Source organism: Uloborus diversus, chromosome 7, assembly GCF_026930045.1.
Source record: "Uloborus diversus isolate 005 chromosome 7, Udiv.v.3.1, whole genome shotgun sequence".
In the NCBI taxonomy this organism is placed as follows: domain Eukaryota; kingdom Metazoa; phylum Arthropoda; class Arachnida; order Araneae; family Uloboridae; genus Uloborus; species Uloborus diversus.
The window spans coordinates 5857482-5874823 of NC_072737.1; the positions used below are offsets into that span (position 1 = coordinate 5857482).

The 17342-nt window shown below is 36.1% G+C and overlaps 1 protein-coding gene across 1 annotated transcript in view; it reads right to left on the minus strand.

The window, feature by feature from the left end:
• Positions 1-1149: 1149 nt before the first annotated feature.
• LOC129226202 (rap1 GTPase-activating protein 1-like) overlaps positions 1150-17342 on the minus strand; it is a 102457-nt gene continuing 86264 nt past the window's right edge. Inside the window, exons 15-18 of the mRNA XM_054860801.1 lie at positions 13159-13217; positions 9889-10124; positions 5288-5370; positions 1150-1442 (exon numbers count right to left, since the gene is read on the minus strand). Of these exons, the coding sequence (XP_054716776.1) occupies positions 1302-1442; positions 5288-5370; positions 9889-10124; positions 13159-13217 (519 nt within the window). The 3' untranslated portion in view covers positions 1150-1301. The remainder of the gene's footprint in view (positions 1443-5287; positions 5371-9888; positions 10125-13158; positions 13218-17342) is intronic.

A 17342-nucleotide genomic window follows, 5' to 3' on the forward strand; every position in this document is an offset into this window, starting at 1 on the left:
ATGCTGAAGTTCGCAAAGCAAGACTTTCCCAGTGAATGTTGAGATTTAAAAATTTCGATCTGAAATCAAGTAACATATATAATGTGGATTAGAATTAAAAAGTTAATCTGTAATACTTCCTTTTACATAACTTATACAAATTGAATTTGTAAACTTTCCAAATTAAATAACATCAGGATTCATACCTTTTATCAATGACCAATTTTCGGTAATTTTAATGCAGTTTAAGACTAAATTCTAGCAGCCATTTAATTGATTTGTTTTTGCAAATTATTTCTCAGAACCACAATATTTCTGAAAGAATTAAAATTTATTTGAAATGTCAAAACAAAAGACCATTATAAAAGCTGTATTTTACTGCATTTATATGGAGTTACCTAGAAATTATGAGGGAGGGGGGGGGGGGGACATGATTTTTTTATAGGTAGTTCTGTGACTTTCAAGAAAACATACTTTCTTTGTTAGTTTTAAAGCTTTTTCTGTTTGAAATTGAATAAAGAAAACAATTTACAAATTTAAATTCTGAAAGTTCTCAAGACAGAAAAAAAAGCTTTTATAAGACAATTATGTTCATTAAAAGAGATAAATTAGATCAAGTTGATTCATGTGCAAGAAAAAAAAAAACAAATTTTGAACAAACATGTTCAAAACGCCGAAAATTGACCAAAAAAAAAAAAAAAAAAATCATTTCAGAGAAATTAACTTCAGAATTATTTTTAAAAGCTTTGAGTGAGTGTGGTTTTCAACTTCTAAAAACCAATTTTAAAACAATGTTTTTCTCGTAAATGACATTTTAAACATTGATAAACAAGGAAGGAAATTATTATTAAACTTAAAAACCAAACTACAGAGTTTCTAGACCGACATTCTTTCAACAGAAAATGGATAACCATCTACTTATTTTCATAAGCACTTTAAATCACAGAAATATTTGTAAAATAACATAATCCAATAGAGGCTTACAGGACAATAATTTTTCAAAATTTAATATTGAAACCCACAGATTAAAAAAAAAAATCATGCTAATTAAGACATAGTGCTTTACAAAGGAAAAAAAAAAGATAAGTACATTACTAAAAACATTATGAACATCTATGAACATTATCATTAACCCCTTGCAATATTCACAACTGGCCTTACTGCGCACAAGTGACATGACGGAGGTCAAAAGGCAGACATTCTGATACTTCACCGGTGAATAAAAAAAAGTCCAACTGCGGACATGAACGAAGGGAATCTCTGTATCACTAAATGAACACACAAAACACTTTGATTTCAAACGCATGCACTTCCAGGTTCCTTCAGATGGTGGAAATGGGGCTGTCCACCCCTGCTCCGGCAAGTTGGAGGTGCAAGCGATTCATGTCCCTTTTCGCCAGCGACAAATCTGTGGTCAGTTTGACTTCTTTTTCTTTCAGCTTTCTCACCTCTCCCTGGCACGCCTGGAGATGGGGGGAAAATATTAATACAATCTTCATAAAAACTGTCAGATTTTTAATTTAAACTTTCACAAAAAGTGAGAGAATCACTTAATTTGAAAAATAAAAAAAAAGAATCATTAAAAATACGTTTTTGCATCATGCAGAATCAATCCTTTTTCGATGTAAACATTGCATCACGTTGTGACGTGCGATCGGTCGCGATAACTCAGTCAAATGAATGGACTTTTGGGTGAACTGAGTCACCAGTTCATTGTATCTTATAACCGCGAGAGTTTTTTTTAGATTGAGTTACTTTTTGATTGGCAACACATCTTTAACTTTCTTGCATTGGCAACACATCTTGTGTTTTGCATATTCTTAACTTGAAAGCCATGTGAAGACTTTAAATACTTTGAGCGATCTTTCTCTCTCACCTCTCGTAGCCGTCATGTAGTACTTTGTAGTAATTTGTCATGTCTGCCAGTGCTCTTTACTCCTGGCAGGTCGTAATACAACGTGATGTCAATTTTAAAGTTCTAAAATGCCTTTAGGCCTATTTTGTGTGTTACGGTAATGCTTTATATTCCACGGAACCAGCATGTTCGTAAATTGAACTTTGTTTCGTTGTATCATAGCGGCTGATATATTTATTTTTCAAAATGTTTTTTTAAATATTAATGAAGATGTTGTTCTACAATTTAAGCAATCTCTAAAGATAATAAATACAGATTTTTTTTTGAGGAAAAATGCTCCACGTGTTTTTTATTTTCTTCAACTTCAGGCTGTGGACATGTTTTGCAGGTTCACTTCTACTAGCGGTGTAGTCAGTCTAATTTCACTACACTTAATGCTCACAAAAACACACAAGAATTCATGAGCACACATAGGGGGGCAAGTAGGGGCTCAAGCCCCTCCCCCCTTCCCTAGAAATTGATACTTCCTTGCTTTTAGTACTCTTTTCTTTGCAAAAATGTAAAAACATTTCTTCTCCAGCCATTAACCCGTTCGGGGCGGCAGTCTGCAGAAGATAGCGCTCCCTCAGGATGGCAGCTGTTACATGCGGACTGTGCGCACAGGCCGGGGCAATTTCTCCCGCTAAGCCTAATATGCAATTTCGGAAAGTACGCATACATAATAATGGATAAAATGTATATTTTAAGCAGAAATGAAACCATTTTTTAATATATGATAAAATATATCAAAATTTTAATCATAACAAAAAATTGGATGAAAATAATTGATACTTAACAATAAAAATGCAAAATATATTGTTTTTTACAATAACTAAAAGTACCAGAATTAAACAATATATTTTCTACAAAACAGGAAAAATATTTGCGCTTAATACTATGAAATACTTGAAGAATATTGTAACAATTCATATTTTAAAGCTGCATGAAAAATTTCAAAGCACAGATAAATGCGCATTGAGCATTTTACACTCATAAGTAGTGTTACGTCTTTTATTCTGCTTTTACCAAATGACACATCGCTGTCTAAGTTCTTTACCTTCTTTTTTTTTTCAGTGTATGATTTTCGAAAGTAACTACTGTATGAAGAACTCCAACAAAAATAATTTATCGTTGTTTCAGTGTGACCCATAAGATCCATAGATGGATCAGTCATAAATTAAGATATTTCCTCTTCGGAAAGATGACGAGTTCACCATGGCTACCAAATGAACATAAAAGTATAACCCCTTGCTAGAATATCTCCCCTCCAATCTCATTATAAATGGAACCGAAACTAGAAAGAACCACTTTAAAATGAGTATACGTTTCCCTTCTCACTTGCGAGCACATGTTTATATTTTCTTTCACGAAATCCAATAAATCACAGACACTTGACAGACCCCATTCTGACGCTAGACAGAGAAATACTAATGCAGGAGAGCAATCATTTGAATGGAACATGGATAAGTAACATTTCGTTCCAAATCCAAAACCCAAAATAGCGTTGTTAGGCCGGCTGCATACCACTTACCGTAACGCACGGATGCATTTTTCGTCTCTGAAAAACCACCTAGCGCTGACACAAAGACACGTTGTTCGTCCTGAACGGATTAATGAATAAGTTATTTAATTTGTCAAACTGAAATAACTTTAATCTGCAATAAAATCGGTTTCCACGGGGAAAATATTCTGTTAAATAATTTGGAAAATATCTGAGCCCCCCCCCCCCCTTAAAATTTTGCAAATGGGCACCCATGAAAGAATTTTTTGAAATGCCATAGCGCAATCCAATTAGCTCAAAGAAAGAGCAACTGGAGACATAGATCAAGATTGCTACGCACTTTGAGAAATGAAATTCCCTGACTTATCTCAGTTTCAGAAAGAAAAAATAATGCTTTAAACTCTTGAACTTATGTTTGAATTTACAGCTTTTTGAAGCAATCTAAAAACTATGATTTCCTTTGAAACATAAAGCAAAAAAAAAAAAAAAAAGGGTAATTTTTTGGGTGAGTACTTACTGCATATGCAAATACAGATATCTGTTCCGTTTTGAAGCAGTGGGTAGAGGATATGACATGCTGCAACACTTTATGAGGCAAAACATGTTTCACCAGGTCTGTTTTCACGATTTATGTCAAAATTAAGGATTTCTCATGACTTAATTGATCAAAATAAAATTTCCTGACAGTTGTCCCCCAATTTCCCTGTAAGTTCTAATCTGAGAAGGAAAAAAAAAGTCTCAGAATGCTCAGAAAAGTGCCAAGATGATTTTACAGGTTAAAAATCTTAGCAAGATTTAAAAAGAAAACAAAAGCAGTAATGGAAAAAGTAATTGAATACCCAATTTTCTCCTTAATTTATAGCATGGTTACTTGCTTTATTTATTGTGCATTTTAAGTTTTTGCTATTTCCATTTTTTATTCCTCTTTATTTTTACAAAAAATACAAAGAAATTCTTTACAGATGCAATATATTTTGAAGAGAGAAATAAAATTAGCAATTTATTTCCTTCAAATGGCACAAACATTGAGGGGAAAAAAAAAAAACTAACAAACACAAAAGTTTTTTGTCACCAAGATCCCCCCCCCCTTACCTAAAATTTTTTGCACACCTCTATCAACTACGCTGAACAAGAAAACGAATAATTGAAGAAATAAACAAAAATGTCCTGTTCTTTAACAAGAGCTTCAATGAAAATGATCTTCTATAGTTCCTGATACATGATTTAAAAAATAAATTTCTTAAAAATTATTCTTCATCTGTATAAGTACTAAAAGAACTAAAATAGAAGTTACTTCTAAATAAAAAGTTGGTTGAAAAAAAAAAAAAATTACTTGAATTTCCGTAATTTAATCACTCTAGTAGGGCATTAGGGAACTTGCAAATCTTTATCTTTCTTTACTAATAATAAAGCTGAAAGCCTTTCTGTCTGGATGTCCGGAGGATGTCTGGATCTCTGTGATGTGCATATCACCTAGACCGTTCGGCCGATTTTCATGAAATTTGGCGCAAAGTTAGTTTGTAGCTGGGGGTGTGCACCTGGAAGCGATTTTTCGAAAATTCGATCTTGTTCTTTTTCTATTCCAATTTTAAGAACAAAATTATCATAAGATGGACGAGTAAATGACGAAATTATCATAACGTGGAACCGTAACAAGGGCACAAGCCAATTGGCGAGATACGAAATTATCATAACGTGGAACCGTAACATGGGTACAAGCCAATTGGCGAGAAAATTCACCACACATGATTTGTAAATATACAGGCAAACCAAAAGACCTTTTAATTTTTCTATTACGGGCAAAGTCGTGTGGGTACCACTAGTTTTTGAATAAAGATACATTTTAAAACTCTTACATACTAAATTAAAAACATTTCAGAGTGAGCAGCATTTATTAAAGGAAAAAAAATTACCAAATTGTGCTTTATCAATTCTAACTTGTCACTTTTCAGTTTACTAACTTCTTGCTTCAAGACATCCAGTTGCTTTGCAAGAGCTGTGAAACAAAGAAAAAAACATTGAAGCACATGAATAATACATATTGCATAGTAAAATGAAAGGTTTTTGTTGTTATTCTAATATTCTGACGTGTACCCTTAAAAATTAACACATCATACCTGCCAACCTCCGAGAAAAAAAATCCGGAAGATTTTTTTATTTTTATCCACAAGATTTTAACGCAAAATAAAAAATCAAACAGGACACCTACCCTCTTTACATTTAACAATATATTAGTTATGAATTTCATATCAATTGAAATTACTTTCGTTTAGTAAATATTACTTTTATTGCTTTCTTTAAAAGTTTGGAAATAACATTTGTTACTCATCTTAAAAAAAGAACGAAGCAAAAACAGCTCGAATTGAGAGAACGAGAAGATAACTGGCGCCGAAATTGTGCCCCTAGTTGCCCGCCGCGACGCTTGCTTTGATTGGATCCCGATGAAGTCATGCGCTGTATCACTCAGTGACGTCATAATCTTGCCTCGCTTCTTCTCGTGCCATTCTCTTACGGCAACCTTTCCTTGGCTACTTGGCCTAAAACGCGGTGCCGCGTTCCACAAAAGTATCGTTAGCGCCAAAATTGGCGAGATACTATTTTTTTCCTACAAAACGTGAAAAATCCGGAAGATTTTGCTCATAACCGGAAAAACGGAAAAAGACATAAAAATACGTAAAACTTCCCGGAAATCCGGAAGGGTTGGCAGGTATGACACATGCATTGTTTACACTGAAAAATGACACTACAAATCCAACAAATGACAAACAAAATTACTGATCATTCTATATTCCAATCTTGTTAGCTTAGTTAAGATCGGGGACCCCTGATTCAGAACATTACTGTCCGACCACGGATTGTATGGAATTTTCAAACGTCCAGATAAGAGGAATCTATGTGAATAAGGGGGAAAAGTAAAAATTTGTTGCGCGTATTCCGCTCATTTGAAAGAGACTCTGCTGCTGCAAAAGCTGACATCACTAAAATAATAGATTCGTCCATTTCCGGCCGTAAAACGGATGTTTGTCTTTCCATACAATACGTGGTCAGACAGTAACTAAGGACTCTATTTGTAATCAATTTCATCCCTTTCATAGGGAACAGTTAATTATTATAGGTGAGGAGCATTTTTCGTACTCTGTTCCAAGAATCAAATCCGAAGAATCCAAGAATATTTTGGGCTTTAGACATAACTGAAGAACCAAACATCCTCATATATAATATCCAATGATCAAGTAACACATGAGTTTCAACAATGAAACATACGCCACGGCATGATCATTTGATAATATTGTTACAAATCCTGTAAATAGTAATTATTGTAGTAACGTAACCTGTAAATAATTTCCCGTAATGAATATACAACCCCTTAACATATGGCTAAAGTATACAACCCCCTATTCTTTTTTTCTTATTTCATTCACTGATTTTATCAATGAAAGTGTAGTTGTAGAACGTTGTAGCTTTTTCTGGAATATTTGAGATCTCTCTTTTCGGTGTGTATATAAACGGTTACGCTGGAGAGGGGAGGGAGTTTCGATTCAGATTCCGAACTGAGAGTGTGTATTAGCTCTGTTTATAGCGAGGCATTTCGCTGTGTTGTTTTCGTATTTGGAAGTAAATACGTGTGTAAACGTTGAGTTTACGGTGTTGTGTGATAATTGCTTAATTGCTGATGAATAATTTTGCAGTGGTTGACGATCTTTCCTGTACATAGTGTAAATAAATTTCCTGTGTTTTTATCAAGAACTGTGTTTTCATTTCAAGAAAGTGGAAGTCGCACCGAATCCGTTACAATATGTTTTGGTAATGTTTGACATGCAGGGAAAAGCTTTATCGTGACAGGGCTGAACTGGATCTGGTCACAACTGTTTTACTGGCAAAACTGTGTCATTTCAGGGAAATAAAGAAACGAAAAAATGTTCAAGACATCCGCTACCTACCGGAGTTTAGGCGAAATCCACTAGTGTTAGGGTTAAAGTTTCAACCATCAAAATATCACCAAACAGGCAATGGCTTCTGTAGTGTAATCCACATTCATTCTGTTTCATTTGGTTTCGATTTCCGGCGAGTCAATTTTTTTTATCTTTGAGAGCCTTTGCGGTGATCTTTTTCCCTCGCGATCGTGAAGCTTTCTGATGACGTCATTGATTCGCATTTGTGAGGTCACTGAACTTTTAGCCAACCGCCAGAAAGTTTTGGTTTAGAATTGATTGTATTGGACGCGGAACCGCTTCGAGTCGGATTTTGGATGATGTAATATTTGTTCTAGAAACTTCCATGGAAAAGTTGATAAAAAGGCGACGTAACGTTTTTACTTTCTTCTATATCTAATATATAGAAGAAAGTATTGGATTCGTGCAAATTTTCGAATTTCGAAGGATTCGAACGTTTTGAGGTGTCCTGAGTCCATTTCGACTATTTTTGGAAAATGTCTGTCTGTCTGTGTGTATGTATGTGTGTGTATGTGTGTGTGTGTGTGTGTGTGTATGTGTGTCACGTCTGTGTGTGACCAGTTTTTTGTGGCCGCTCTACAGCAAAAACTATCGTATGAAATTGAACGAAATTTGGTGCACATATGTGACCCTATGTGAACTTGTGCCCATTGGTTTTTGGCGCGAATTCCTCCAAGGGGGGTGGAGCAATGGGACGTTTTTTGAGTTATGCGTGATTGCTATTCCTCAGGAAGTAACTGGCGGAATCAAACAAAATTTGGTCCATATGTTGCCCCTAACAGGGCAGGTGCTGATTCAATTTTGGTGTCAATAGCTCAAACGGGGGTTGAGTTATAGAACGTTTTCTGTCGTGAATTGTGACTGCTGTATCTCAAGAAATAACGAACGGAATCAAACAAAATTTTTTTGACAAGTAGCCCTTAGTGGGTATAAGAGCTGATTTTGTTTTGGTGTCAACAGCTAGAAAGGGGGTAGCGCAATCGCCCGTTCTTTTTTTCCATTGTGAGTGCCCTATCTCAAGAAGTAATGCTACGTTCTGGTTGAAATTTGGAATAAATGTGAATCCATATGTAAACAGGCTTAGGTTCAATTTTGACACCAATCGCTCCAAGGTGTTTTTTTTTTTTTTTAATAAAAATAGCTTTATTAATGCAACAATAAGAAAGATAAATCGTAATAGATTGTCGTCCGCGTATTTCTCGTGATTTTAATTGTATGGAAATGATCGGAAATATTATCTCAATGATTTAAAATTTTGAACTGTTGCCATCTTATGTTTGTTAACAAATAAAATATTTGTATTTAATTCAAGCAAGGCTTTTAAAGTAACTTTCAATTTTCGCTCTTTGCTTTGCTTTTACAATAATTCAGACATTGGGATGGTCGTCAAGTTTTTGCATGTGTAATTTTGTTTTTGTTAGGAATATTGCTTCCTCGTCAAGCATGGGGAGGGATCAGAAAAAGGAAAAATATAGAAGAAAGTTTCGTGATGGCCACAACATACTAGTTTAAGGGGAGATCATATTTTTTGCGTGCATCGGAATGCCGTGTTGAAGAGCGAAGGGTTTTGGCCCCATAGCTCGGCCGAGTATGGTTCCAAAGCGGCCGTTTAGTTTTGTGTGTATGAAATAGATGAGTGATTGCCTCTCATTATGATTTACTGCGGTGCCACGATATTCTGATATGATGTAACCACACATTTGTCCTGCCACTGTTATGCGTGGTAGTTGAAACCTTGCTTCTCGTTTGCAAAAATGTGGTAAAATGGTACGAATAAACTGGATATGCTCACGAACTCTCTTGGATTATTTTCACTTGGACTTTCAGCTCTTCGTTACCTGGTGCCATGAGAACTTCATGTGAACGTGAGTAACCTTCGTTAAAATATCTGGTCTCCATTCTTTGTAATGCCAACTTCAAAATTTATGTATTTGGTTTCATGATGTATTTTCACATTATTTCTGAGTTGGAGTTCTCCCATAACAACAAAATCGTATGATCTCGCAGTCAGATCAAACTACTTGTGGATTCACTTTGTCGCGGGGTGAATTCACCGTCCTTGGGTTTATTTTGAAATGTCTTTTGTTTATTTAAACGCTCACCACTATACTGTATCACGGGCCGAACATAAGTTAACATAGTCTTTTTCTAACTCCGTAAAGGAGTTCCCTAATTCCTTTATGGTCATTTTTGTTAAAGTAGAGCTTAACCTTTTTCTCTTTTACTCGGTGCAAAGAAGCACGTCTTAATCTAGGCCCAAAGTCAGCAAATTCATTTCTACTTCTTTGAATGATTTTCTTAGCCCCCCCTTCACATGCCCGAACTACGCGACAGCTTCGTTCAAATGTAGAAGCAATTTTCACCTGTTATACCTTGAGGGACGACTTTCTAGTCTCTTAATAATATGACATCCTTTCTTCAACAAACAAATTCACCAAATCTATAAAATCAATGTTTCTTCCTTCCCCTTTCCCAAACGTAAGGAATTAAAAAAATAAAAAATCATATCGATCCCTGAAGTAACAATTTAGGGACATCCATCAAAAGCAGTGAAAACTTACCTTCTGTCTGTGAACAGTTTGAGCAGGCAGCAGCCGGATTCTGCTCTTTGGAATCGGAGACTTGCTCCATCTCCAGACTGTTGAGGCTGAAGGAGTCCGACTCCAGCAGCCTGATGGGGGGTGGGGTGTCGGGACTCGAGATGGGGGTGCTGCTCGTGCTGCCGTGAGCTCTCACCCAGGGGGGCGTGTTGCCACCAGAGTTCAGGGAGTCCAGACTCCTGTTGTGGAATTCCCTACTGGAATGGAAAACGATATCATTCAATTTAGAAACGGACATAAAAGGAGTCATGCAGAATACATAAACGAAATTAACGCAGGATGTCAACAAATTAGTTGGTCAATTTTGTAACTTAAGAACAGGGGTGTGCGCAGAAATTTTGGGACTCCTTACAAATGACTTTTACGCACCCCTCCATATTGTTTACCCTACATAAATTTATTTCCTCATTTAAAAAATTTTGGGCCCCCTTCAGGCTCGGGACAACAGGTGTAACAATATTTTTTTCTAAAGATTGTTTTTCAATTTGTGACATGCTAATGGAAGAAAAAAAAAAATAGATTGAAATTACACTACCGTATTTTCGGGATTAAGCGCCGCGGCGCATACAAGAAAAAAAGTTTCAAAAATGTGGATGCGGCGCATATAATGGGAGCGGCGGGTATAGTGTTTTTTTTTTTTTTTCCCCGATCAAGTTTTAAAAAAAATCCGAGTTTGCAAAAAAGTTGAACATTTTACCAATAGATGGCGCCACACTTTTCCCTTTCGTTTTGCGAAATGAGCGACAAGCAAAGCAAAGAGGGGTAGCCATGAGGGGAGGTGAGTCAGCGATTGCTGGTGTTGCACCATAGAGAGAAACGCTAAACCACGTGAGCGCTGAATGACGTGAGCGGCGAGGAAGCCTCATCGAAGCGAAGGGGGACGGAGGGTCAAGGAAAGGAGCTTGTTAGCAAGACTAGCAGGGGAGGGGGGTGGAACTTCCAGTTTTCTAAAGGGGAATCACCCCTTTCAACAAAGTGGGTTGCTCGGGGTGGTCAAGTGACCTACTAATTGAAAACTTGTTTCTCCGTCTCCCATCCCCAATTTTATTCACTCACATCGTCGCTTTTGCTGTCGTTCGTGCGTTCTTTTCTTTCTTAAAGTTTTTACATCGAGTTTCATCTGAAATGGCTCCTACTAAACGACTTAAGAGTTACACTGCAGCTTTCAAGTTGGAAGTTATCGCTAAGGCTGAAGCGATCGGAAATCGTCCTGCTGCCCGGGAATTCGGAATTGATGAAAGATGTGTTCGGCGTTGGAGGTCCGAAAAATCAACGATCGAAGCGATGCCGAAGACAAAACGTGCCCGACGAGGAAGATCAGCTCACTGGCCGGATTTAGAACGGGACCTGAAGAAGTGGGTAGTGGAGCAGAGAGCTAAAGGAATTTCCGTTTCGACTGTCCGGATTCGAATAGAAGCCAGGTGCATCGCTGCTAATTTGAATATTTCCAACTTCAAAGGCAACGCGAATTGGTGCTTCAGATTCATGAAGCGGAATCATTTGTCCGTCAGGCAGCGAACAACTGTGGGGCAGAGTCTTCCAGCTGATTGGATGGAGCAGAAAAAAAAGTTTTTAGACTACGTCGAGAAGCTTAAGAAAGAAAACAACTTTCAGCCTCATCAGCTTATCAACATGGACGAAGTCCCTTTGACTTTCGACTGCCCTCCCAACAGGACTGTCACATCTACCGGTGAGAAGAGCGTCGCCATTACAACCACGGGGCATGAAAAAACATCATTCACGTGTGTTTTGGCTTGCACGGCTAGCGGAGAGAAGCTGAAGCCTATGCTGATTTTTAAGCGGAAAACGGTCCCGAAGGAGTCTTTCCCGTCCACCGTTGTCATCCGCTGCAACGAGAAGGGGTGGATGAATGAGGCCCTGATGTCAGACTGGTTTAACGAAGTTTGGAGAAAAAGGAAAGGCGCTTTTTTCCAACCAAGTGGAATGTTGATTATGGACTCCATGGCGGCGCACAAGACCGACCCTGTGAAGGAAGCGGCGCGGCAATGTTTGGCGTCCCTGGCCATCATACCAGGTGGGCTTACAAAAAAGTTGCAGCCCTTGGATTTGGCCCCCAATCACAGTTTTAAGAGCCACATGCGTCAACAATGGGAGTCCTGGATGGTGAACGGACTGCACGAATACACGAAAGGCGGCAACCTGAAGAAAGCGTCGTTCGCGGAAGTGGCGAAGTGGGTAGCTGCAGCTTGGAATGCGGTAAAGCCGAGCACCATAATTTCCGGCTTCACCGAGGCGGAGATCATTCCCCGAGTCCCGGATGTTGCTGCGGAGGACGATGGCTCCGATGACGAGGAAAACAGCCCGGAGCTCGATGCAGACTTTCTAGGACTATTTGCGTCCGACAGCGAGGACAGCGATTTCGAAGGATTTTGAATCGCCGATCCATAGTGGATGCGACCCACTGAAAAAAGCGTGCTTATAGTGGCGCCGACCACTTAAAAAAACGTGGAGCGCCATGAGGAGAAGGGTCCGCGTCCCGCGCTCTGGATAACCAACCAATGTCTCCTCCCAAAGTACGAAAATTTTAATTATAGTAATAATAATATAGTTATGTTAATTATATTCTTTTAAATTTTATTTTCATTTTATTGCAAGTTTCTGAACGTCTAAATTGCGCTTTTAAGTTGCGTTAAGTTGGATGCGGCGCTTATAGCGGGCGCGGCGCTTATAATGGGTGCGGCGCGTACATTAATTTTTTTTTTCCGGCGACGATAATTTTCGATGCGGCGCTTATACTGGGTGCGGCGCTTAATCCCGAAAATACGGTAGTTAAATTGGAGCTTCTGTTAAGCAACTCTAAAATTCTAAGCTCTGAAATATATAGATTTTTAAAATCTTGCTAAGTTGGAAGTTAATTATTTTATTACATCTACCACAGCATTTCTCTAATACCCCAAGCATTGTAGCACTAACTGCGGCTTAATGTTCCAAAATACAAATCACAAATTTAGTAAATACAAAATTTTTACAATTTACTTCAACTATAATTGAATTTTTCAATTTAAAAAACAGAGATTGTGATATCAATATAAGCATTAGTTTTCTGATATGGTAGTGAACCAACATAAAAAAATCTAGAAGATATGATTTATCAACATGATTCAAATAATAATTAAAAAAAAAAATTGTAATAAGTTTGCTTACAATTGCTTTGAATTTTATAATTTCTGCTTTCTGAATTTTAAAAATGAATTTATTAAAAACAAATACCTCCTAATACTATTTGGAGAAGATATTTTGAGCAATGTTTCTTTAGGAACTTTGGATACCTGAAAAAAGTAAAAGTACAATAAATTACAAAGTCTCATACACACAATATTTACATTCTTGCATTTAGATACAATACAAAACAAAACACAAAGTCTTGTAATATAAATAACAAACACATTTACACACTATTTACATTATTGCATTCAGATATGATACAAAATGTATAAAAATCATTAGATTCCCTCATCTAAATATGAATTCCCCCCCCCCCCCCACTGTAAGCTGTTTTTTGGGAGAACTGAAATAACATTTGATTTACTCCAGTGCACTGCAGTATAATTTTTTATGCATTATTAAGACAGTCTTGGTTATTTCTTCATAGATAGCCATATGGTTGCATAGAGCGCCTCTAAGGACACTATTGAGTTGAGTAGCACTTTTGCTTGTGGGTGACAGGGGCGTAGCTAAGGGGGGGGTTTTGGGGACAAAACCCCCCCGAAACGTTAGTCTCAAAAAAAAAAAGAGAAAAAGAAGAGAGAAGAGAAAGAAAAAAAAGAAGAAAAGGACGAAAGAACAAGCGATTATATATATATATATATATATATATATACATATTATATATATATATATATATATATATATATATATATATATATATATATATATATATATATATATATATATATATATATATATATAAAAGAAATAACCCCCCCCCGAAAGTCGGGTCTAGCTACGCCACTGGTGGGTGAAAATCCATAAACACAAATATTCTGAATTTTCAGAGGTTATATGTATATACAGGGTTCATACTTAATTTGGACAAAATATTTCCATGACTTTTTCAAGACTTTTTCAGGACTTCATAAAATTTTTCATGACCTTGTTGTACGAAGAGAATAATACTATTTAATGTAAAACTTGACAATTTCCGGAAATGGGCATTAGAAAAATTTTTACATAGTGCCACTACCTCATTGGAACACTTACTTGTGACTGAAAAAATATCAGTGCACACTGCAGAAACTAATATAAATTATTCTTATTTGTCTTTATCATACAAATTCAAGCAAAATAAAAATATAGTGAGTGCAATGCACTGATGTTTAAATGTCTAACAAATATTTAATAAATAGAAGCGAATAGTAATGCATGGGACAAACATTGAATGAGTCATTACTCAATTTCCAATAGTAAATTTAATTCATAAAAACACTGTCCTTTGGTGTCAATAGTGCATCTAATCATCCATGTAACTTGACAGTGTATGCGTTCATGAAAAAGCCACGTTTTCCAGTAAATTCCTTTTTCTAAACCAGATATTTCAGTTGGCCACGAGGATCAGTTTTGCGAGCTGTATGTAGAGCACTACTGTTTTAGAGTATTAGAATTCCCCTATTTCTATGTTCTATTGCCTGACTAAAGTCTTCACTTTCTAAAGCCTTCAACACATTAAGATAAACTCTGGTAAATTTAATAATGAATATTTTACAAGTAGTTGAAACGAACTTGGATGCAATTGAATTACTCTTTTTGAGAGGGTGCGCCAAAATCAAGAATGTGCAAGTAAACTACTACAGAATACAAAGTACAAGAAGTGCTGAAAATAATGGTGAATTCAAAATTAGTACCGCCCCAGTAGTAATATCACACTACAAAAAAAGGCGAGCGGCTGTTACAGAAGCAGATGAAATTGGATTTCAAAACTCGGATTTGTTTTTGAGATCGTTCAATTTGTATGCAATATTACTAAATCACTCAATATTTCTAGCGCTCTTTTAGCTATTGTTACTTTTTTACTGCCCAAGACATTTTTCCATGACTTAAAATAAAATTCCATGACTTATAATGAAAATATTAATTTTCCATGACTTTTCCAGGTCTGAAAATTTGATTTTTTTCCCATGACTTTCCAGGATTTCCATGACCCGTACGAACCCTGTATATATATATATAAAAACTTGATGACAAAAATAATAACTATTCAGTTTTTAAACCAATTTGATTGAATTGTGTATTAGCAGAAAGAGGGAAAACTTGAGTATCACCATATTGGCCATTCTTTTAGAAATGCTCTGTATTTTATACAATTTTAATGCAATAATTAATTTAAAAGACTAAAATATTAAAATAGCATATCCAATTGCTATACTTTATAGGAATTGTTTTGCACATTTAAACATTTCTTGACTGACTGCTGTGTTCTATAGGATTCTTGTTTATCATTTTGTTTACCTGTTTACTTGGGATTAGGCAACAAGACTTCAATCTAAAGACATGGTTATCCATAGTCTTGTTTTCGACTATGTTGGTGTAGGTCGTGAATTAATACACAAATTATATTCTCTTACATATGATTGCTAGCAAATTTTAATATGGTGTAGGAAGCACTAGATTTAAACAACTATGCATGACAAGTTTTTAGTCAATTATTCTAACATCTTGAAAAGCTCACATGTTGCCTAATGCCAAATAAAAGCATCTTTTTTCCTCTTATCTCAATTTGTAATGCACTGGAAAAAAAAAAAAACAGCTTTTACTACGTTAGCTACATTGTGCTTTTCTTCTGTTCCCCGAAAAATTTAAAGCTAAAGAACAAAACACTATTCTATCACGAATACCTAAAGTTTCTACAGTGCAACCTCGTTCACATAGATTAACCAGGGGTGCAATTGGACTCAAGTAAAATTTTCGGAAGCTTGTCCCCCCCCCCTCCGTAAAAACTCTTCAAATATGCATTACAAAAATCATTGAAAAAAAAACATTTTAAAGTTTTTTTTCAATATAATTTTTCAGTTTTAGAATGTTGCCAGACCAGAAATTTTGGCAATGACAACCCAAAATTTTCGAAAATGTTGGAAATTTCGGATCACAAACACCCAAGACTAACTGGGACCAAAAGTAATCTGGAAAAACAATTATCTAGATAATCACAGATCTTTCGGTAATCCAACATCAGTTAAGTGAGGTTTCAACCGTACCCAAATGATTAATTCTCGAGCTACACTGTTGTTTTTAACAACCTTTGTTATGTTACAGTGCTTTTCTGTTGTCTCCCGACAAAGAGCAATATACAGTAAAACCCCTCCTAATGGACACCCCTCAAAGGTGGACACCCCTCTTATGAGGACAATTTTTAATTCCCCAGTTCCAATGCAAATCTTAATATATACAAATTTTCTGTGCAGGCATTTGTCACCATAAGGTTTTTAAACGGCTGGACCGATTTTGGTCAAATTTTTTGTGTGTAATTAAGTTGTGGCAAGCACGGTTTCAAAGCGTGATGGATCGAATCGGAAACGTTTTTGTTAATTAATTAATTAATTCAACATTGGATGGTTATATCTCTCAAATGTTTAATATGTGTGTTAACCTACTGTTGAGCGAGAACTGAAATAAATATTAACCCGTTGCTAAAGGACAATAAGACAGCCAGCTCTGCTTTTTTGTAATGAAATTTCCTAACTGTGATATGGCAATTGGGAATGGATAAAATGTAGAGAGAGAGAGAGCGAAGCCTTCATTTCTTGAAAGCAACTTAGGACCCTGTGATATATTTTCAAAGTAAAATACTGGAGGAAATCGAGCTGCTTTCATTAGGTTCATGCATGGCCCCACTTAATACTTACGGAAATTCATTAGCATAAGCGGAAATTCAGTGGGGCCATGGTTCATGAAATATCCCTGTTTATTCTTCTGAGTTTTGGCGCCACTGGCAAGAAGACTTGAAGGCAGGGTTGGCAAAAACCCGTTTTTTTTTAAAAAAGCGCATGGACCCAGGGTTTTTTGGGTTTTTTTAAATAAAACCCAAAAAAACCCAACTAAAGCTGGGTTTTTTAAAAGAAATGTGGGTTTTTTTATTTTTTTTAGGGAAAATGGGGTGCTTGTAGCATATTGTAGTGTAAGTATATGGACAAAGCACAAAAATTGTCTTGGGGTAAAAATACTGGAAAATTCAGCGTTTTCTGAAGAAAAGTAAAAAAGACAACAAAACCCAAGAATGGTGAAGTTTAAGATTTTTTAGTTTCCAATATTACCAACAATTAGGGCAAAGTTACTTCTGGAGTGATAAAATCTATTGTTCATTTTTAATTACTACATTTTTTTTGCATTTTACTTTATTATATTTCATTTTGTTATGCAAAACTACTGTAGAACATCAAAGTAGTTTAAATACCTTTTCA